This window comes from Cyanistes caeruleus, chromosome 7 (genome assembly GCF_971803275.1).
Source record: "Cyanistes caeruleus chromosome 7, bCyaCae1.hap1.1, whole genome shotgun sequence".
Classification (NCBI taxonomy): Eukaryota; Metazoa; Chordata; class Aves; order Passeriformes; family Paridae; genus Cyanistes; species Cyanistes caeruleus.
Window position 1 is genome coordinate 22,552,348 of NC_141707.1, and position 23,650 is coordinate 22,575,997.

At 41.3% G+C, this 23,650-nt stretch overlaps 2 protein-coding genes across 6 annotated transcripts in view; one reads left to right on the forward strand and one right to left on the reverse strand.

Moving 5' to 3' along the window:
- CERS6 (ceramide synthase 6) overlaps positions 1-9,167 on the reverse strand; it is a 97,510-nt gene extending 88,343 nt beyond the window's left edge. For 2 of the 4 annotated variants that reach the window (XM_086896784.1, XM_086896783.1), the window contains exon 1: positions 8,853-9,167. In XM_086896784.1, coding sequence (XP_086752910.1) covers positions 8,853-9,022 — 170 coding nt within the window. In that variant the 5' untranslated portion in view covers positions 9,023-9,167. Of the gene's footprint in view, positions 1-6,443; positions 8,754-8,852 lie in introns of those variants that run through there. The other 2 variants (XM_086896786.1, XM_086896785.1) reach the window with 2 other exon arrangements.
- LOC147652251 (uncharacterized) lies at positions 9,105-18,159 on the forward strand. Of its 2 annotated transcripts, none has more exons than XM_086896788.1 (3): positions 9,105-9,773; positions 13,516-16,523; positions 16,599-18,159. In XM_086896788.1, the coding sequence occupies exon 1, from the start codon at positions 9,105-9,107 to the stop codon at positions 9,717-9,719; it is 615 nt and encodes a 204-aa protein (XP_086752914.1). In that variant the 3' UTR covers positions 9,720-9,773; positions 13,516-16,523; positions 16,599-18,159. The 2 variants fall into 2 exon arrangements, with proteins under 2 accessions (XP_086752914.1, XP_086752913.1); XM_086896787.1 differs by having other exon boundaries at positions 9,105-10,398; positions 16,599-17,371.
- Positions 18,160-23,650: the final 5,491 nt, after the last annotated feature.

The window sequence follows — 23,650 nt, forward strand, 5'->3', positions numbered from 1 at the left end:
ACAATCAAATGTTACGTGCTTTGCCCATATTTTCTTCTGTAGCCTTCCAATGAACTTCAACTTAATCCTCTCCTGTTCAGTTTTCCAATACAATTTACAAACTTCATCCAGACATAAATCTCAGGAGCACCCTGGAGCCCTGGATTAATGCCATTCAGTGAGGCTTATGATTTCACACAATTGCCAAGGTTGGAAGAGATGTCTGGAGATCATGAAGTCCGCTGGATGGTCAATCAGTCCAGGACTATGCCCAAGTTTTTCAAGTATGTCCGCAACTTGAGACTCCACAGCCTCTGGGTAACCTGTCACAGTGTTTCTCTACCATCCCAAGAAAAATTTTGTTTAGACAGAATTTCCTGCATATCGATTGCTTGTTGTCTCTTGTCCTTTCACTGTACACCTCTAAGAAGAATCTTTGTCCACCAGCACTCCCAGGACTCCATCTACGGTTCAATTTGTCATCATCATAACAATGCAATCACTGTTAATTTATTACGAGTGTTGTAATACTGGAAAAGTTCATATTTTCAGGCTATTCTCTTATCATATCAGTTCTCACCCTTCTTTCATACTACTCTGTGGGAAAACTTGACAGATAAGAATCAACCACTAAATTACCACTCAATTGCTGCTTCAATATATACACAACACGTTTCTGCTTGTTGTCTAACCACCTACTTTTCTTTTTCTCAACAGTTTCTTTGCAACATGATGCCCATAACAGGAATTAATTATACCAAACTGGACCTGATCATCTCATCCAGCAGCATGCTTCAGACAACCACAGGTATTGAAGCATGAAGTTTGAGAAAAGCTAATGGACAAATGCAGAAAAGCTTGTCAACAAGCACATATTCATGACCCATTCATTTCCTAGAACTTTGTTTTCAACAGAAACAATTGGTCTTACCAGTTGCAAGAGGGATTCTGGTCTTGACAAAGCACTGGTCTCATCTGCTATAGCAGAGCTCAGGAGAGCTGCAGTCCTGATAGTCAACTGATGGATGAGAGGCTGGAGCCCTTCAGCTCCACAGCTGCACAGATCTCCTCTTGGTTGAGAAGTGCTACCTGAGTTCACCCACCACCCCAAAATTTCTAAGCTCACTTTCATTTCATGTAGATTTAATTTTGTCTGCTTTGTCATACTGTAATGCCCACTGGTTTAGACTAGCATTCCACATTTACACCGCCCAGCAGTTTCAGCAGTTGCCATATCAAGTCTGTTTTCTGTGCATCTTAAGGAACATACCTTGTTCAAGCAGTCCCCTTAATAAAAGCACACCAGTCTATCTCCAAGTTTGGAGGCAACTGCTTCTCAGCAGTACATACATCACACAGTCACAACAGACATAAGGAAAAGCAAGCGCGAGGGATATTACAACACACCACTCTGATCTTCCTTTCATATTACTTCTGTGATCAGGAACTGCTTTTGAGTAAGCTCTTTACTTTGAGCTACAGAGCACAGTCTTATTTCCAAATAAGCAATTCCCTGCCACTGCAGGAAAGAATCTCTCATTAGCCTAGGCAGTTTAGCTTGTTTGTACCATTTCAAGGTATACAGTATTGGTACAAAAGCAGTTTTCATGGTTTAAAGTTCTGTCAAACAACATAGAAAATTATAAACTGAGAGCAGTCTTTGCTTCCACTCTCTTCTCACTGAAGAGACAGGAGACCCACAGATATAATAAACAACAGTACCAGTGAAAGTTCAGGTATCTGAACTTTCTCAATGTCATATAGAACTGAATTCAGTTAGGAACAGAGGTGGAACGGGAATGAAGAGATCCCAATGCTGAAGTGAGGATTTCAGCATCATTTCTATTAAGCCTTTTTCTCTTTCTGCTTGTGGAACCAAAAAATACTAAGTTTATGTCAGAGGATGGCAAATGGGTAGTGAGTAGATTTTGATGACACCATGTTATGTTATTTCACTACTGATAAAAATGCAGCTACTAGCTTTTGCAAATGATAAACACTACTGCAAGCATAAATACGTAGCCGCCAGAATGTAAGATTTTATGCCAGTGAACGCATTCCAAGCTCTAACCTCTGTTTGTGCACCAGCGTTCACTGTGTCAGCTAGATTTATTTTTTGTAATATAGTACTATATATAGGTTATTGCCCTCATGCATACAGGAGAAATCAATACAGTGAAGATATTATTAAAAGGACGATTCTTCTGCACTTGCACTAAGAAAAAATGCAAGTGATTTAGGTATTTTGCTTTACCTATCCTAGTGTGTCCTGTGAGCGCAAAGAAAGCTTTTCATCACTTCAGACCAAACTTAAATGCACATCATTTATAATATTAAAACAAATTTTAGGTTAGTGAACCTGAAAGATACTTCATTAATACAAGGTAGTCTGGAGACCCTTTGCATTTCATTCCTCCCTGTGCAAAACATAACCTGGATAAATAGCCGATATACATAACATGGTTAACTGGATGTTACACTCCTTCACAATTCTTAAATTTTCTTAGTAATTGTACAATTATCTTGAGAGTTAAAATCTGATTGTGCTACATCAGTAATGTACGTGAGGCTTTACAATTGCTCAGAAATATTAAAGCTTAACAACAGCAGAATTTGCTGTTAAGAGAAGTATTAACTACATAGGGCAAAAAAAAAATAGTTTGCTCTGGTTTTTGTGCAGAAGTCACAACTTTGTGTTACAGGTCCACCTGAAAATCATCTCTAAAATTACAACTGACCGTGCTAAATACTCCAGTTCTCTCACCCTAGCTGCAACTTGACTACTTCAAAATAACCAGAAAGGCATCTCCAGAAACTGATGGATGTCATATAGAGTTAGTCTTCTGTAAGGACTGTGTGCTATAAACACTTCCTCACAGAGCACAGAAGTTCTCAGCCCATCTGATTGTCAGAAACTCTGCTCACCTTAAAGAAAGGCATTAGTGATTCCTCCTGTTTCAAATGACCAGAGGCTCACATGTTTCATGATCAGAGACCATTCCTTTCCCTTGACCTGGATGTCCCCCAAAATCTCTAAGTGCCCAGTGAGTGAAGTCACTCTAGTGGGACACAAAGCAATCCAGGTGTTAGATCAACACCTCCAAGGGATTGTTGATACACATAATATGCATCTGATTTTCCATAAGGCATCAACTACAGTCTTAAGCATTCTACTGGATATTATATAAGGCTACATCACTTAAAAAAGCTATCTAGTTTTACGCTGTAATTTTAACTTCTCAAAATTCCAAGACCATATCGAGACAGGCACAGAAACACCAAATGCTAATAAACTGTCAACCTACTGCAAGCATGGGATATTTAACAACTTGAGAAAAAAGAACAAACCTCCCCCCGCAAAAATATGGTCAAATAAACACTGTTCAGCTCAGGCCTCAACCCTGTTGACAGGAATAGAGATAGATTTAAGGGAACAGATTATCCCAAATGTTAATTTACTAAATATTTTGTCTGGACTAATAAAACCTGGTCTTATCTGGTCTGCAGATGTGTAGAAAGGGACAGCATACCAGAAGCTCTTCTTTTTCCAAGAACAAATCCTTGGCAAACACCTGTTAATCAGTGAGAGAGGCAGAAGTAGGAGCAGCAGAAAGAGACACAGGTAATTTGGATCCAATTGCATGGTTACAATGCAGGCAGGAACCAAACTGGAGTTGCTACCAGTAACTGCACTCAGACAAAACCCCGCTAACAGTGGCTCTGCCTCAGTAAGAGGCTCCCAGCACCCACTAGTGATCTGTCACTGAAACCTTTCCAGTGGCAGAGCTGTGGTTTAGCTGTCATACTTTTCTCACATGGTTACTTTAGAAATCACTTTTAATGGCATTCTCTTCTGGAGCTCAGCATGCGTTTCCCATTTAACTCCTAATTTTAAGATCAACACTAATGCACATGTGTAAATGGCCCTATATGAAGGACATGCAAATAGTGTGCATTTTATCCACTCCACCTTCTTTTAAAGGAACATTCTAAGCCTATGTGTGATGCATGACACAAGAGAGATGTGCATCAGCCAGCACTGGCAGGACCAGAGTGGGTGAGTGTACACTGCACTGGTCTGAGCTGCTAAGACAGACAGGCCAAGATAGACAACAGCTCCCCAGGTAAAACAATCATTTTGTTGGGAAGTGTTAGTCTGCAAGTGTTAGTGGCTGAAGCTCAACCCTAAAAAACCTAGGGAACAAAATCTGGTTATATAAAGATAAATGACAGAAAATAAGTAACTTAAAGAAATACACAGAAAAGGATAGAACAATCAGCAATACAAATTAGCAATTTCAATGTCCTATTCAATTTCAACAGAATTAAGCATTTAGTAAATAGCAATCAAGAAAAAAAAAAGGCCCTACATGTCATCTTATGAAAAAAAAATAAAAATATATATATTTATATATATATAGTTATTGTCAGAACACATGCATCCACTTAGATACAAATGAATTACACCTGAATGATCAGATTTTGCCTAATACACAGCGAAGTAAGCAAAAAAATCTACAAATATTACAGAATATTTATAGATTTATAGAAAAAGGTTTCGACAGAAGTAACCATCAGTGGTTAACCCAACCTCTCCAGATGAGGTTTTGGGCTGCTGGAAGTATAGCAAGTTTGTACACTCTTCCAAAATTGGTATCCTGTCCAGCCTCTTTTTTGTTTAAAAAAACACTGATACTAGATGTCCTAGGGAATACAAAAATTAAATTTGTGTTTACGCACTACACACCAGAAACACTTGTAAGACTGTATGTACTGACACCCTAATGAATTTTTAGAGTTAGCAAAAAATATATATACATGCCCATAAAGTCATTGTATCATGTCACCCAGATCCACTAGGACTTCTGCTGCGTCATACTACATGAAAATCAGCTGAGGTTACCTTTGAGACTGAATTATCATTGCAAAAGCAAAGTTCATATAAAAGCCATGAATTTCCATATGCTCAATGTCTAGAGTATCTTGATCGGGGCAATACTAAATGATGTGGCTGGCAGTTCAAGTCAGTGCAGCTGGAGGGCTGTTGCTATATATAATCAAGCTATCTCTGACTTTATGAGCCATTCCATCAACTGCAGAATATCAGCACCACCTTTGAGAACTGCTCCCCACCAAGGCCAGATTACAATAAAAGCAGTATAAGCTTAGTTTGCTGATTCATGGAGTGATTTCATTAGATCTGAGCCCAAACTGCTGCTTACAAGATGAGGGAAATAAAATATAGTGTAACTACAGTGCAAAGATTAAACACGAGTAACTTCAGTAGATGAGCCAAGTGTAAAGAAAGCAGTAAAACCAGACTACTTGACTCGGATGATTGCTGGACCACATCAGAAATCTGTTTAGTCAGGAATCCTTTTGGAGGACTCAGTCAACTTCTGCCTTGAAAGAAGTCTAAAACAAACATGTCTTCATGCTTGTCCAACAAGCACACTGATTGCTGAGTGAATACAGTTTTTGTAAAAGCACACGTTCATCAGAGAAGACATGCTTAGAGTATAGGAAAGGATGCTGCTTCTGTGCTGTGAGGTATAACACAGAGGGAGAAGAGCCATGTTATCCCATAAAAAGAGAAGAAAATTGTATTTGCCCAGAATAACAGTTGTTTCTTTATCTTTTCTAGGCCAATCAAAACTACAACACCCTGCTATTAGTAAGACCAGTTTCAATTCAGCTTTAACCTGTCTCACACTGGAACTGGAAAGGGTCTAGGGAGACAGACTTATTGTTGAGCACTTACATCACCTGAAGGCATTGTATAGTACAGGGAGTATACTAAATATCATGGCTATGAGATTATACCTCAGACCAAAGCTTATTTCAGGAGCACTCATTATCATCAGATCCACTTGCTGAGGTGACTAAACATCCAATTAATGTTCTAATCTACCTTTTCCTTTCATTCAAGAGGGCTGGTCAGGGATAGCAAGACAAGGAAATCAATAAAAAGTAATTAATTTCAAAGGAGAAAAAAAAATTAAGAAGCGTCCAGATTATTTTCTTGGTTTGGTTAGGTGATTCACCAAAACAGTAACAAACAGCAACAACAACAAAAATCCCCATACTATTAACTCTGTAAATAATACGCAAAGAATATATGCAAAAAACAAAATTTCCAAGTTTTATCATTTCAATTCCACCTGCAAATACGTACATACAAATACACATGTATATAGAATATAAACATATATATCAACTTTCAGCATTGCAAGTTGTAGCCCCCAAATATGTCAAGAACTTTGTCATCAAAGACACATAATGTCCAACTCCCCCAAACTGTATTTCTTACTATTGTGAAGATTCATGAAGTCAGGAACCCTTCCTATGAAGCAGAGGGATAAACCATACTACTCCAGCAGCCTAGCAGTCAGCTGCTATGAAGCAGTCTGAAAATAATGATATAAAACACATAATCAGATTCTTAACACCTTGTGTCTGCTTACCTGCCAGTGTACAGAATTATGAGAGCACCTGTACTAGAGTTAGGGTACCTTGCAAAACAAAATAGAGAATACATTGATGTTACAAATATTACAGTACAGTCATAGATCTAAAATAAACCTGAAAGTTTTTAAAATGTGCTACAGAATCTATTTTTATTTTTTCTTCAGCTGCTACCATTGCAACTGCTAAACGTCTGCAAGAGCATGTTGCAGGATGATGATGTGCATGAAGGATTTCTTTAGCTCCCAACAACCAAAGCACAGAAATCTGAAAAAAACAATTAACTAAGCAATAATAAAGCTTGATCATTCCCCTACTCAAAGTCATATACAATTCTCCTGCTTTCATCACTGGAAACAGGTCCAGTTGCTTTTGCTCAGCCTGCTTTAATAAAATGCTCTACACGAAAAATCACTGTTGTGCCATGCTGTGCGGATTAATCCCACACAAAACAGCCTGATCCTAGTCTCACAGCAGAGTTTTGAAACTGATTTTAATTTTAAAAGGAAAAAATACTTGTCTAAGTAATTGTTAATAAAACATCTTTGGAGGTCTCTCACCTACAATCAGGTTAGCAGAACACATTTCTAGATATAAACTTCAAAATCAGTCTAATGAATAAAAGAGAATTTTAAAAATACTGGTTTTCTCATCTGTATGTATAACTAACACTTAAAAACATAATGCATTGCAAAATTAAACATTACTTTAAATGAATGAAGGAAACTAACCAGAGTAAATAGATACAAACTACTACATAATCAGAGTAGCTTCTACAATACTAACAACAGCCACATCAGGAGTAGCACAAATGTGAGTTAAACTTGAGGCTGAAACTATCTCTCTAACTGTTCCTCCATCAAAGCACAGTCCTATTGTGATGCATATTGCAGTTCAGATGACAAGACATGCAATATCATGCACTCACTTTCAACTATTTTAAGTACACATCATACAGATTGAAAAAAAAAAAATCAATTATCAGACATCATCTAAATGCTTGTAATTGTACTCATTACTCCAGTTGTAACTTCACTGCAGTATCTAACTCAATTGTTTCAATTAACTTTTCACAGCCTCAGATTTTCAGGCAGATGACAACTTTTGCTGTCTTGTTCAGTAAATCTGTGAAGCAACACAGAAGATAACAGACCGTGACAGCTTATTTTTCAAAACAAATATGGTCCTGTCAAACAAGCTAGCAATGCAACCAAGTTCTAACCAGGGAGAGGGAATGCTTAGGAAATTTGAAGTGGTACCTGGCAGATTATCTGTTTTATCATTTTTAAAGAATCTTTACAGCCCTTCTCTGGCATGTAGTAACTACCAGTCTTCCTTTATCTTCCTTGACTACCCTAATAGCACGCCTAAGAAGACAACACAGAAAACACGTAGGTGTTGGCATAAGGAATCGTTCTTTTGTTCTCTGCTGTTGAGGGAACACCACCTTTGTCAGGCGGCGCAGCAGCGTGCGCAAGTGAGCACCCACTTGGCTTCAGCTGCCTCCCCGTGACAGGCGGCCCTGCTCAGCACCCGCAAGGAAACACTCACAGAAAATACAGTCACTGCCGACCGATGGCTAATCTGATGCCTTGTGTTTAAGTACACGTATACGTACTTATGTATTTGTGAAATGTGATTTATGAGTTCAGCAGCCTCGAAGAACGGTGAGTTTGGTTCAGAGATGACCAGCGTCTGGCGCGTTTCATCACTGAGCTTCCCCATCCCGACAGCCCCAGGAGCGTCCCGATACCCGGCACGGACCGCTCACTGATACCATCTGCATTGGCAACGCGCAACTCTGCTCAGCCCGCTGCCCCGGGCTGCCCTCGCCGAGAACTTCCCTTCCCACCTGCGGCCCCAAGCTGACAGCCGCCGCCGGCCCCCAGCTCCCCGCTGTCGCTCCCGACCGCTGCGGAGAGCGGCCCTGCGGCGGGGGCACGGACAAACTCCTGCCGGGACCACTTCCCGCCGCGGCCCGTCGTCACTGCTCTTCTTGCGGAGCTTCTGTGAGGGGGGCGGGCAGGACCCCTCCGCAGCCCGTGGGTCGCGGGCAAGCGCCCCGATGGGCACAGGTGCCGGAGGGCCCTTCTCCCCCGGCGGCCGCGGCCGGCGCAGGTGGCGGGAGGGCTGCGCCCATTCCCGGGCAGACCTCGCCTCCTAGCGCCCGCGCCGGGCCGCGCTGCAGGCAGCGGGAACGCCGCGCCGGCTGCCTCTCGAAGCCCTCCACCTTCCTGCATCGGGCTCGCTACGTGACCGACCGAGGGGGCAGGGATAACGCAAGGGCCCGCTAAGGCCGGCAGAGAAGCAGCGGCAGGGGAAGACGCTGGGCTGACGAGGCTCCTCCGCTGCCCTTGGGCCCGCCCAGCCCAGCCAAGCCCGGGGCGGTGCGAGGGGCTCGGCGTTACCTTTCGAAGAGCAGCCGGATCATGAAGATGCAGAAGGCCAGGGGGAAGGCGAGGTAGAGGTCCTCCGCCTGCGGGAAGGCGGCTTCCTCCGTGCTCTGCAGGTCCGCCCAGGTGACGTTGTGCGGCAGCCAGAACCGCTCGTTCCAGAACCAGGCGAGGATCCCTGCCATCTTTGCTTTGTCTGCCGCGGCGCCCCTCGCTCCGCTCCGCCCGCGGCGAGGCGCGTGTGAGCGGCTGCCGGGAGAGAGGAGGATGGAGGCGTGTGTCAGCCCCGCAGCCGCGGATGATGCTGCCGAGCGCCGCCGTGCAGGTTCCCCGCCCGGCGGGGGCAGCGGCCGCCCCGCCTGTCACTCGGCCGCGCCGGCACCCATTGGCTCCCGCCCGCGCCCGCCGCCGCTCGGGGCCCCGCCGGGCGGTCCGGAGCCGCCTTCCCCCGCCCCTTTCCCCTGCCGACAGACTGCACCGCGGCCCGAAACCGAAGTGACACGGCCCGAGCAAGAGGGACCCCGTCCCAGGGGCTCTCCCCGCGGCCCAGGCTGCCGGCGGCAGTGCTGTGCCCACGGGGCGCAGCCTCCGCCTCAGCGCCGGCCCGGGGCCCCGCCACCCGGCCGGCTCCGCGCCGTGTCACCTTCCCGCCCTTTCGCCGCCCAGCCGGGGCACGGCGAGCCTGGAAAGAGGCTCCAATCGCCCAGCCGGAGTAGGCAGGTGGCAGCAGGGGTCGGCTTCCGCAGTCCGGTCCCCGAGAGTGATCCCTGCCCGGAGCGCTGCTCCCGGCCCTCTCGGCTGAGGGAACGGGACTGTCCCGGCTGGAAGGACTCTCAAACACTCAATGACTTTACACTGAACGCGGGTACAGCAAGCGTGTAAATGTGGCATGGAAAAGAGTCAAAAATCACACGACTCATCAGGAACAAGATTGAGGTTAGGACTGTGGCTTTGCATTCCTGGTTAAAGAAAACAGTTTTAGTTTTATGTAGATTTTTACCTCTGATTCCTTATCTCATTACCATGTCTTGCTAGAGATACGCTGTGAGAGGAAAACTACAATTGATTCCACCGAACTTTATAGCAGGCTTTGGTATAGCCACAGGACTGTGTGGTGGTCCCAGCACACACAAAATTACTTAAAACAGTAGCTCGTGAAACATCACTGTTTTTCTGCCCTGCCTCAGTTTATTTCAGATGGCTTCTCTTTTCTTCACTGTATCATCATACCTTCCATCAGGCTACTGAATACTGAGACACAGACCTCTGCACATGCCATACTTCAGAGTTTTGTCATCCTGCTGTTATATTTTATGCTAATTTGCTCTTTTCACCCCACTGTCTCTATTTTCCCTTCCTGAAAAATTAATTGCGCAGCTCCTCATGTCTGTGCCGACATTTCTGTGCTGAATAAAATCGTAAGACAAATATAATGCTGTGGAAAATGCCATATCAATTTAAAGGAAGCAAACAAATTCTGTATATGGAGATAATTTCCATCTAGGACATTTCAGGGATGTTTCAGGAAATGCTTTGGCAGGATGGCTGACGATCCATGCAGGTAAGCCTGCCAGTGAATGTTCCTGTTTTATTGATGAGACAATTTCCTAAGTGTCTGTATTATTATTCCAATTCAGTTCTTCTGGTTGCTTCCTGGGGAGAGAGAGTACAGACACCTTCAAATTGTCTGGAAAAGAGTGTGAGTTCTAGCACCACTGCCAGATCTGCCTGACCCCATATCTTCCTTCACTTTCTCTCAGGATTCTTCTGTGACGTCACCTGTGAAAATCCAGGGCTTTGCTGTAATTTCATTCCATAGGGAAAGCAGACCATGAGTTCCACACCCCTAATGAAGCTTTCCTCACATAAAAATAAGATCTTCTGAGCATAAGAAAACATGTCTTTGCTAAAATCATCAAGACTTTTTATCCAGTACTAAAAAATTGCCTATCCTTCTTTCCAACTTCTCTGCGTTGTTCTCACAGTCAGATTTCATCTCTCTTCCAGCTGACCTAGAACTCTCCTAGAATTTCCCCTGGGAGCTTATCTTTCAGCACATTCTCACAAAAACTTGAGCTGGCTCCTGCACTTACACATATGCTTCTCAAGTCATCCAGATCACTCCATTTACTGAATGGATGTGCATAAGTGAATTTTAAATGGAGGTATGAGGGCACATCCTCAGAATGACCTCAGAAGCATCAGCTTTGAAATCTGATTAAACATTCTTTAGATATCGTTTTAATATCTTTTAATACACAGATAACCATTTCCTTCATTAATAATTGTGTTTAAGGCAAAGGTATTTTTAATTAGAAAATCGGTGTCATTATCCCACAACTGAAGGTGACCTGTCTTTTTGCAGCCTATTTCAATATTCCAATCAGTTTAGAAGTACATTCAATATTTATGTCTGTTCTCATTCCAATCAAGTAGTTATTTCCCAGTCAGTGCTGAGACTCAAGTGCTGGTGCTTAGCTTTGCTTATGTACAGATAAAGGAAAGATTTTGCAAAATGAACCTAGCAACAGCAATAATCTGATGATGCATAAGAGGTTAATTCCTGCTGAACAATTAGTGTGATTGACTTTTGTGTCAGGCTAAAATTATGTTAGGAGAATAGATCTCTAGGTGTATCTGAAAATGAATGACAGTTCAGAAATGTTCAGAAGGATGACCAATTAAAAGCTTTTAATCGAATTCTCAAAACTAGCTGTAGCCAAGATATGACTATGGAATAAGAATGCCTGAATATTGTTCTTTGAAGGGAGATATTACCACAGTGCTTTTATTTATGCCTTCTAAAGTTGTAGTATCACAAAATGGGGCTATTTATGAAGAACTTTCAAAACCGTGGTTTCATATGTGGTCTCATATCTTGAAGGAACTTACTCCAATATAGTGCTAAAACTTGGCTGTCCTAAAAGAAGGTAAAGGGCTGAAACTAAGACTGGTTCTCCAAAAGCCCAGCCTGGGCACTTAGTAATTACTAACAAGAGCTAGTAATAACTAAACAAAAACAGATGCACAGATACCTTAAAAGTTACTGAACTTGTTACCATTCCAAAAAAGAAAAGAGAAAACTGACAGCCTACACATTGCTAGTTCAAGACCTTGAGCTATATTGCTGGCCACCTGGAGGATTTTGTCCACCAAAACAAGAAAAGCTGCAGAAAACCTCCTTGATTTGAAAGGATTACGGAAGATTTGAAAGCAATCAGACCATTTTTTAAAAAAAATCTCATTTAGTCTATTGTATTTCTAGAGTGGCATCAGGCTTGCACATAGGCAACTATAAGACTCTGGACCGGTCCCTTTAATGAACTTGGTAGTTCAGGTGCCAATAACACCATCCACTGAGACTTGCTATCCAAATTTGAACTGCATTGTTCCTAAGCACAAGAGATGGCTATGGTTGATACTTATAAAAGCATTGGTGCCAGCCTTATTTCCATAGGTCAGTATCATTAGACTGCTAATTATGTACCAAACAGAAGGGCCAAGAGCTGCCCAGCTGTTGTGTGACTGCTCTGTGCCCTCCTGGGGAAGATGAAGGACCATGAGCACAGGAGCAGTGGCAGTACGAGTCATGGAAATGAGCTGTCTTTCTTCTAACTTGTCTTCTACCTGCTGGTCCTGGCAGGTTTGTGCTCCCTTCTAGCCTCTTGTATTACTAGTTTTGCCAGATTTTCTAATAATTTCACCTATGAATCACACTAACTGAGCAGCAGTCTTCATTACAAAAGCTATGCCAGGGCAGTCACATCAGTTCTGACTCCTGTGTGGGGTTGTATTAGTCTGAAAAGACCAGTCTGGCTTCACCCAATTACCAAACAACATGCCCTGAATTCAAATCACTAGCAGAGCTCTCTATAATAGCACTTGAAATACAGCAATATAGAGGTGTCCCCAGGTTACATCACTCTGCAGCCTTCCAAATGTTTTATCTTGGCAGACAAGCAAGTTTTGTCACTTGGAAAGACATATTATGGTTATTAGTTTGGCTGCTATTGAAAAATAGATGGACAAATAGCCCTAGCTGCAAGAAAGGTTTACAAGCCTTGGGATGGTTCTTGCTTTGTGCTGGGCTCCAATTAAAGTCATGAGCTGGAGCAGAACTTTCCTATGAGGATGGTTCAGAAGGAGAGGAGGAAGCAGGGATTGCCTGAGTCAGTATGTCTCCGTGCTTAATTTGTCTTCATTGTTCACTTTGATTTGGCTTCCTGCTCTAGATTTCTAAAGAAAGCGTGACAAAATGTATGTCCTAATTAGGATGCCATCATAGTTCACTTGTTTGTAATGTTGCCTAACTACCCCAATGTATTCTACACTGAACTAGGCCCACTCGAACTACAGTAAGAGTAGTCAGAGTCTTCCATACCAATTTTAAATAAATTATCCTGAAAAAAACCCCTTGTAATGGGGTTTGCACGACTCTCAGCAAAGACAAGCAGCTGGAGAAACTGCTGTGTTATTTTAAACTAGATACACTGTGTCACACTTCAGCTGGCCCTTCAGAAACATCTACTTCATGTCTATTCATGTGGATAGGTTTGGGCTATAGAGGCACATTAGGTTTGGGCTATAGAGGCACATTAGAATTTACTTAGTAAAAGGACTTTTCAAACATGCATAACATTAAAATTTACTGTATATTGTATGCATCTTGTTTTCTCAGCATCCAGACACGCTCTGATGCGGGACTGCAGACTCTCAGAAGCCAGGCCTTGTCTCCAATGCTCAGTGAAATGTGAGCTCTGAACAGCCACACTGGTGTGCCCAACTTGCCAGTGAACACGCAATCTGGAGTCTCTGCCAGCTTTGTGTCAGCTGTGAGGGGGATAGACAATACCTGTCTCTCCATGCAATGAGAACTCTAATCTAGCATAAAAAGTCAGCTACTACAATGCTGACCTGTCATATCATTTACAGAGAATTCACATTGTCAGTATGAACTTCTGCAAGATCAGAACCTCCCATCTCATGGCTGCGAGCTGTGTTCCAGTCCTGGCAGCCTGGGAGTCATTTGCTGTTTTATTAAACCACAATCCCAAAAACTCCAGAAATTACTTTCAGAACTAAATTTTCTTATTTTCTAGTCATTTTCAGACAGCTTCCAAGGTAATTACATTCTGCCCAGAAGAACATTTACCTGGTCACCTCAGATTTTTCTTCAGAGCTCATTTAACATCACTGTCACAATGTCATATGGTAGTTACTTGGTAATACTTTGTGTTCATATCTGAATGAAGCCAATGCTATTTAGTATTTGGTTTTAAGATGCCGTCTAGATGTAAATGACAGTTAAAAGGCTGGCAATAAATTTGTGTTTTCTTATCACACAGATTTAAAATTCACATCTTCCCTATGAATTTCACTATGCTTGTGTCACAGCTGTACAGAATTTTATTTTCACCCAAAATACACATTTGGGTTGACTGAAAATATTGCTAAATAAATGCTGAATTTATTAAATTAACATTTTAATTTCCACAAATTATCACATATAAATTCTGACATTTTTAAACCAAAGCATCCATTTTTTATTTCATAATGACATTGCAAGAATAAGATTATTTTACTCTCTATGTGACTTGGAAGTAAAATATAAACCAAAGGACTGGATGAAATCAGACACAATATTTTTTTGGTACAAGTTTATCTTTAAAGCTCTAGATAGTAATTAGCTGTACTGACTGACTAGTGATAGTAATTAGCTATACTGACTGTGTCAAAATTCTCAAGATTATAGGTCATGCATTACTGCACTTAAATCATTTTAGCGGAAAAGATACCAGAAAGCTGAAAGGATAACACAATGGGCCGCACTCCCTCCTGGAGTAACTAGCACTGTTTATGCCCTGTAGTGAATGTGACAGATTACTGTGTCCTGTAAATACAGTCCCCACTCCACAAATGGAAGCTGACTTTCTTATCTCCTCCCTCTGATACAGGCCACACAGCTATTATGGGCGCTGACACAGTAGATTAGTTAGGCATGGCTTTAAGCATTTTCTGAGTTGAAAATACAATACTCTTTCTGTTTTCACTGGACTTATGGAGAGGCAAAACCAGACAACAATATTTTGAGGTTTCCCAGCTTTGTTTCAACACCAGCATGTGTTCTCTCTTTTACAAGTTCATGGCAGATAACTAATCAACAGAAAAATGAGAGTACCTTCATGCCAGCTATGAAAAAAGGGTTGTTTTTATTCCTCCCATGAAAACAAAAAGCACCAACAAACTTTGTCTACCATGTCTTGTGCGTAGGTACTATATTATTACACAAAACATTATATATATGCCATGTTTTAATGTTGTATATGTGTTGTTTAGTCTTTGACCAATGCCATCATTTTACCTCTTCCTGTGGGTAACACTCCTCCAATAAGTGTCTGCAGCCCATTTGTATTCTTCAGAGCCTTTGTCTCCCTCTTGATACCCAAAGCTGCCATCCACCATCCAAACTATATCAACATTTTATCAAACGGGACTAAAAGTGGTTATTAGAAACTTATTTTTAGCACAACATATGTATGTAGAGTTGAGGTGATTTTCTTTAGAGAGGATTCCAAAGCTCTAATGTCTTTGTCGCTTTTGACCTAGAAGCCAGAGTTCTTAAAAGCACGTAGTGTTAAGAAACAAATCCACTAGGTATTAGTGGTTTTGTGTTCTTATGTCATTTGCGTACAATCACACAATGGGTCAAGTTGGAAGGGACCACAGCAGGTCATGTGGTCCAACCTCCCTGCTCTAGCAGGTTCACCCCAGAGCACAAGATTGCATCCAGAGGGTTCTTGAATATCTCCAGTGAAGGAGACTCCACAACCTTTCTTGGCGATCTGTGCCGGTGTGTGGTTACCCACACAGTAAAAAAGTTCTTCCTCATATTCAGGTGAAACTTCCTGTGCATCAGTTTCTGTGCATTTCCCAATGTAGCCCAGGATACCATTTGTCTTCTTGGCCACAAGCACACACTGCTGGCTTATGGACGGCATGTTGTCCACCAGGACCCCCAGGTGCTCAGTCTGTACTTGTGTATGGATGGGGTTGTTCTCTCACAGATGCAGAATTAAGAGATCCTGCACTTGCCTTTTTTTGCATTTCAGTTCTTGTTAGTTCTTGCCCATCTCCAACCAGCCAAGGTCCTGAAGGGCTGTGTAGCTCTCTGGGATATCAGCTGCTCCTCCCAGCTTTGTATCATCAGGGAACTTGCTCAGTAGGCATCTGTCCCTTCAACAAAAAGCCCAACAAATAAGGTTTACCTTTCTCCACTACTGAGCCTTTGGGGACCACCACTACTGACAAGCCTCCAGCTAAATCCCATGCCACTGATTATGACCCTTCGGGATGTGCCATTCCATCAGTTTTCAATCCACCTCCCTGTGCACCCATCCAGTCCACACTTCCTGAGTTTGCCTATGGGGATATTGTTAGAAGCAGCATTGAAAGCCTTGCTGACGGCTTTCAACAATGTTGCCAAAGGCCTTGCAATCTATTTCTGAAGTCAGTGGCGTTTTGTCTCTGACTTCTAAGAAATATTACCAGACTAACAGCAAAGGCAGGGCTGAGCTGATTATTTTCTCTTCGTCATCAGGCTGTTGCTATTTTGCTGTAACTATTGTACATTTAAACTTCATTTAAATTTGAAACAAAAAAATAGGAGAAGGCTATTTTAACTGATTAGTTATTAATTAGTTATTAGTTATTAATTTAATTAGTTATTAATTAGTAATTAATTACTAATTAGTTATTAATTAGATTCATTCCATCTAATGAATTTCTATAAAACTGACCTGAACAAATCAGGTACACCAATGAATAACTTTCTGGAAGTGGAATTTTGGAGGAGTACACCCTTTTGCCACATGCAGTGCAGTTGTACTATTTAATTAATTTCCCAGTTAAAGGTAGATATTGCTGACATGGGTGGTCTTCATTCCAGACTAACCAAATTCAGGTATCACACTACAATGCTGATCAGCATTGCTGCAAAACACTGTTTGTGCTAATGCTGCCTCCTTACACTCCAGCTTTTGTTGCAGTGCTGAGGAAGCCTTTCCTTCTGCACAATGAAGGGGGCCAGGCTGGAATTTGGGTACTTTCTAATCATAAACTGTACATTGGAAACTACTTTTTGTTAGCTAACCCACTTTATAAAACATCAGAATAAATGCAGTTGCAAAAGCTTGGGAGCTTCCCTGGTGGATGAGGTCCATATCAAGACAGCTAAATTAAACAGGAGTATTCTGATCCAAGCAAATAAAGGTAGCTGAATAATATCAATTAATATTGGCAGACTTTTCTTAAAAAAATTCCCCAAAGTTTCAAAAAATGACTTTTTCTTGGAAAGGATATTCCATAGGGGAAAAAAGGGTATGCCTTAATTTTAATCATAATCTTTTAACTAGCATTCTCATCACTGTCATTATTTGCTATTGTTTATCAATCAAAGAGGCTTTCATTTACTAAAACCCTAAGTAATCAGGAAGAAAATGCTGCTTCTAAAAATATGAACTCATCACAGAAACAAATGAAATAATGCAAATCACAATGCAGTCATTTCTAACTGTGCACTTAGGATATCAGCAGAGGGTGAAGAAGATGCAGCTGACTTGGTGCCGAAGTGTTGGCAGGAGGAATAGGAAAAGGAGTTACGGGGACATAGTTTAAGTAAGGTAAATACTATCTTTCTTTATCCTTCCAGAGGATTTGATCACCAAGTACAATTTATTTTTGTTCTGCCCTCGGGAAGAGAAACACTGACACTTTTACAACTGAACCCACATCTCTTCAATAAGGTCAGTGCTCTCCAGTCTTGCCACAACCAGTTCAGGTTCTTCAGTCTTCTTCTTTTTCAGCTCAATTTGTGCTGCTTGTAATATGCTGTGGCCCTTACAAATGGGGAACAGAGCTTCTGCCTCACTTATGGAATAAGATGTGCCTGCACCAGAGCTAACCTTTTCAGGAAACAATAGAGCAAGCCAGGCAGCATCCTGTATATAATTTCAAATGCAAAAACTCTTCACATGAGCTGTGGTTAAGCAGAGTCAGACATACAGAGCTTCAAGCTGCACTGAATTCCAAAATACCAACCCTGCCCCCACCCCCCCCAATTTTCCTGCCTTTAAATAAATTCCACTTACTTAGAACACTCTAATGCTGTATTATGTTTTTCAAGTCCTCCAAAGGACAGCTTGGAGGGTAGGCTATTGCATGATGGGGGCAGGATGGGTACAGTTCCACCATTTTAATGAAAATATTGCGTAGTTTCTACTTGAGTTTTCACTGAAAAGCAAAATAAAAACTCTCTGGCATGTTATTTTGGGTCATATACTGTGCTTTCCTGCTACATGAGTGTTTACATCCTGTTGAAGTCAGTCAGCAGGTACAGCCACAATACAACTGCTATAATCCTCTGTTTTTTCCAGTAGGAACGCAATATTTTCTATGTGCCATAATAGCATGTTTGATGTATTTATTTCACTACAGTAATATTCGATAAGTCAGTCTGAAAGCAGAGGGTCCAAACAAAGTCTTGGGATTAAACCCCCATCACACAGCCTATAAGATTTATACATTATAGTATACTGACTCAGGCTCTGTAGTATTATAGAATGTAGAAAAATCCTACTCCATAAATACAAGTATTTTGTCAGTATGTATATACTTTATTTTTAATTACTTTTAAAATTAAAGGAAATATAGTAAAATAGGAAAATATTTCCTTCTTTTCCTTTAGTAAATTTAGTTTATTTTGTTGAATTGTATATCATGAAACCTATTCCATGATATGGAACGAACCGAGGAGGAATTAAGGGATGGTAACATTAAGCACTGAACAAAGTGCAAGCGTCTGAGCTAATAACAGTGTGGATAGTCACTATGTGAGGGAGCACTTAATGTCAATTTGTCAGCTCCTTTTAACCACTCTTGGCAATGACAGTTTCCTCCCTTTAATTTTTACTCCACCAATCAGTAACTGTAAAAAGACCAGCCGCCAGTGCTTTGCAGGTGTTCTTTTGTAACAAGAGAACATTAATTAGGTATTTAAATCTGTAATTGATGTTTAGTTCCTTGATTTTCTGCATCAACAATTTCTTAATGCTTTCTTTCTGCAGATTTTTTATTAGTTTCTAAGCAATTTTTTCTTTCTCACTTGCCTGCCTCTCTTCTGTTCTTTCCTGTGTATGTGGTCATTTTCCTACTTACTTATTATTCAAACTCAATGTTCAGAAAATTTAAGCCATGAAAATATGTATCTTTTTACTGCAGTATTTTTTGAGACAGTTACTGTGTTTATTAGTGCACTCACAGAATTATGATGTTCTGTTTGACTTCATGCTGATTTGATTACTAGATTATCCTAGGAACCAAAAGAAACCAGCAAAGAGTATAGAGATAGAGGCTGTTTTAAATAGGAATTAAGAGGGTACAAAAATATGCTTTAAAAATCATTCACCCAGAAACATTGAAGATAGTTGTCGTGTTTACCAAAACTTTCTCAGCATGTTTAGTCATCCCATAAGCCAGCAAGGCAAATATGAGCAGGGAAACATCTAATACCACTTGGATGTGAAACAATATCACCAGATTTTCAATTTTAGGATGGAAAAATGTACCAGCCATAAGGAATGCATATTGCCAAGGAGATAAATGGATTTGTGGTTTTAAAACTGCATCTTTCATTCTTCGTCTACCTCAGCATTTGCTGTTAATTCTGCAAAAAGCTGAGAGGAGTGACTGAAAGGTACATGAGAAACACTTCCAGCAACAGAATTTTGTTGCCACTGACTTCAGAGGAGCAGAAAGCAGCACTAACAGGAGACTGAATTCTGATGGTAACTCTGATTGACTCAAGGATCAGGTGAGGCAGATATGAAAGGAACTGCACCTAACAATAAATTATTTAAGGGTGATAAGTCTCATGTCTGCCTGGAAGGAGTAGAGATCAGTAGCTTGTCCGCAGCACTTACCTTAAGGGACCTTCATATGCTATTTCCCAATCTAGTAGCTAAAAGCATTACAAAAATACCTTATGGAGCCATGATCCATGAGTGAGATGTGCTAGTAGAACAACCACTGAGTGCCTCTGTTTGGATTGGCCATGTCATAATATTGGGTGACAGCTGACAGTATGTCTGTGTTACCTGTATAGAAGTACTGTAAATGGAAAGCAGATCCACTTTTTGTTAACAGTTAATTGTTCCATTGTCATTACAGAAATGACCATGAGTACTGTGGTATTTTCCAGCAATCTGTTAACAGCAAGTTTCTTCTCATCTTGTCTGCTGTTATTAACACATATCAGGATGGACATTGAAGAAAAGATTCCTAAAAATCTTTGCCTTCCCAGGCTAGCCATTAAGGGCCTTTAAAAAAAAAGCATGCATAACTTGAAGATACTTCGGTGGTTTTACAAGCAGCACCTCTGTATTTACAAATTGGTTTTACAAATGCATCTCTGTACATGCCTCAAACTACATAGCTATGCCAATTAAATGCCACTATTCTTCCCCTGGTGCAGTAACTGATACTGTGCCAAACATCAACTGTCTAGCAGCTTTGACTTCTGAGTTTACTACTTTTCTAAGCTTAATATTCCAAATCCTTAAATCCTGAGACCTTCTTCTTTTAATGTAATTCCATTTTATATATATGCTGCTCACACAGCTGCTTCTCAGCACTGATCTAATCCTATCAATTTTGCCTATTAAGTCACTAGATATATTTCTTTCCATAGACCTACTATAAGCTTCTGAGATGGTGACTAATAGATCCTTTTGTCACCATGACTCTTGGCTTATTTCCCAATACATTGATTTGTGCCTTCTCCATCATTTCATTTAGCTGGAGGTTTCTAGTTCTCCTTGATCTCAGAGCTTCTTAAAGGAATATTTCATCATTTTTAAGACCCCCCTTCTTAAAAAATGAGCTATATGCAAGGAGGTACACAAAGGAGTGTAATGTTATAAATAACTCAGCTGGTGGGACAAGATTTCTAAACCAAAACACAGCTTAGTCTTTCTGCAACTCTAAGCACCGTAAATATCCTATTACTTCTGAAATTCTATTGTCTCAGTGAAGTCCTGCTACCTCCCTTAACCTTAATTTTTACATTTGTAAAATAGCAGAAACAGTATACAGAATTTTTTTGTCTTCAAAGACAAATGAGGAACTGCACTCCTCTTTTTCTTTTGAGGCTAAATCTTAGCTAATTTCACAGGGAAAAAAGGAATACTGTAATGAAGTTCTTTGCCAACCTGAAGTCTGAATTATTTCACAGTATTCACCAGAGCTGGTGTCTCAGAGCCTCTGTTAGTTATGCCCTTTTTTCTGATATCCTTAAGCTACATAGCCACATCAGGATTTGAGCAGTTTCAAATATTCTCCTAGTCAGCTAACCACATGCATTTACAGCTCTACTCATTTCCCGGTTCCAGTGACAGCTGTGTAGCTCTGAAATGCAAACTAGAAACAAAGAATGTGTGAAAATGTGTGCAATCCACAGCAACTGGAGTCAGAACAGTAGGATTTTGCTTTCACCGTGTGCCTCTGGAAATAAGGGGGACAGCATGGAAGCACTAACTTCTGCTCCCTGTTAAAATATTTTGGTCATCCTATCCTGACCCATGCCTCTGTGACTGCAGACAAGATCACAAGTCATTCTCAGCTTCTGCTCCAGGCCCAAAAGAACATCCTCCATAGTCTTGCACTGATTTTTGTACTTGTGGGCTGGCAGACAACAACAAACAAAATTTAATGTGGAAGGGCTGACACCAAGTAAAGAAGAGACATAATGCATATTCAGAAATGTGCAAGGAAGGAAAATGTGCAAGAAATAGGAGCTGGAGAGCTGGTTGATTACATGTCTTGGCATTTTCTGCATAACTGGAAGTTTATTGCACATATCCAGGATGGTTGTATCCTGTTTCCAAGCCTCCAGCTTACCAAGCCTGGCTGGGCAGCCCTTGCAAGTCTGAAGTCAGACCTGAAAAATAAGGAAAACATATGCTGTCTGTCCTAATTGCTTCAGAGATTCAGGAGTGTAGAGAAGGGATTAATAAAAAGAGGAAAGGCACTTCACTAGTGAATTTATAATAATTACAGGCAAAGGAACTAAAGATACAATTTTCAGGTCATTGCATCTCTGCTATTCCAATGGCTGTAGGGACTTAATCCTCATCTATCTTGACTGCACATTGTGTGGGTTAATTGACATTTCTTCATAAACTATAATATATGAAGTGTGCTAGTAAATTTTAAGAGTCCTTAAAAAGTATTAACTGCTTAGAAAATTTTTAATATATTAATAACTTAGTTCTGAAAGTCATGCTACATTTAAACATTCATTTTAAATCACTTCAAATTTCAGCAATAAACACCTACAAATCACCCTTTCTGAGAATCAGCAAAAAGACAGCCAGAAGCTAGGGAAGATTAGCAGTTGGAAGAAAAAAAATTGACTTGCCACTCCATTATGCTTCAGGCTTCTAGACTGGGATTTACTCAGAGAAAAATCTGTTAAATGCACCTTTTGAATTCTTTGTCTTCTGATACCATAACCTGGGGGAAAGCAGGCTGTGGATCATCAGGCAGCTGGGACAGACAAAAATGACTTACTTCTTGATTGACTTCTACCTGTCACTGCTACAAGGGCGCCTGGTGTCCCACCACAGGGGTGGTCCTGGTGGAGCACCTGGCTTTGTGCAGTGTAGCCCATGCTGCTCTGTCATCCCACCTAACCCTGGGCTTCCACAGGTGCTGCCTTCCTGCCTCCCATGCTAATGGGCCATCAGGTCAAGGTGCAGGGGATCCACTCCCTTTTGCAACTGATGATGAATGGGAATACAGTAATTGAATGTGAACAAGTAGAGTCACACACTTCCAAAGAGATCTGCAGACTGCAATGCCACCTGTGTGAACACGCCAGGAGGGAAAGATGCCATAGGGATGAGCAACAGCTGCAGCCCACATACTGCCTACATGCCCAGGGTTCTGGAAGGCAGACGTAGTGGGACTGTCCCACAGTCATTCACTTTGGTGGACCCTTGTAGGTGTCATTACATGTCAAAGTTCTTTTCTGTGACAGATGTCCCCAAGTGAGAAGTCATTTTACTTCAATTGTTTTGCATACATTCACATAGCAAAGATGCAACCTTCTCCTGGGGCAATTCCTCCTGACTTCACAATAGCAACTTACTGAAGAATGTGCAACATCTACCATATGTTACAATAAGCTAGATGTCCAGGAGACCATTATGCAAAATTGAGGCCACAATTAAAAAAAAAGCCAAAACATCAACCCTGGGAGTCTGGTGACCATGTTCTGGCAAGAAAGTAGGAGGCTGGTAATGATATTGTGTAACTCTCTGTAAGTCTGAGTGATGTGGCCCCACCTATAAGGCAAACTCCTCCGTTTGGAAATCTGGCCTCCTTGTGCGCAGGCTGTGTGGAAACCAAGTGTTACAAATAGTCAGCTTTTTGGCATGCAAGAGTTTCAGGCAGTGGCATTTGCTGGCACAAAGATCATAGCCATCTTGCCAGGCTGGGAATGGGGAGAAAGGGATACCCCATCATGAAAAATCCTTCAGTTCACTTGGCAGCTGTTATCCTTATGTACCCTGTGGCTGTGCTTACTCTACTGACACTCTGCTAGAGAAAGCTTCAGTTTAACATGCACTGTTTATCAACACCTTTTCCAATCCTAGTGTAAACCAAGCTGTGAAAAGTTTGCAGTCATGAGCTGGTTAAAATTAACCCTAGCATAAGGTCTAGGGTTTAGCTTGAAAAGCTAACAGCCTATAAACCAC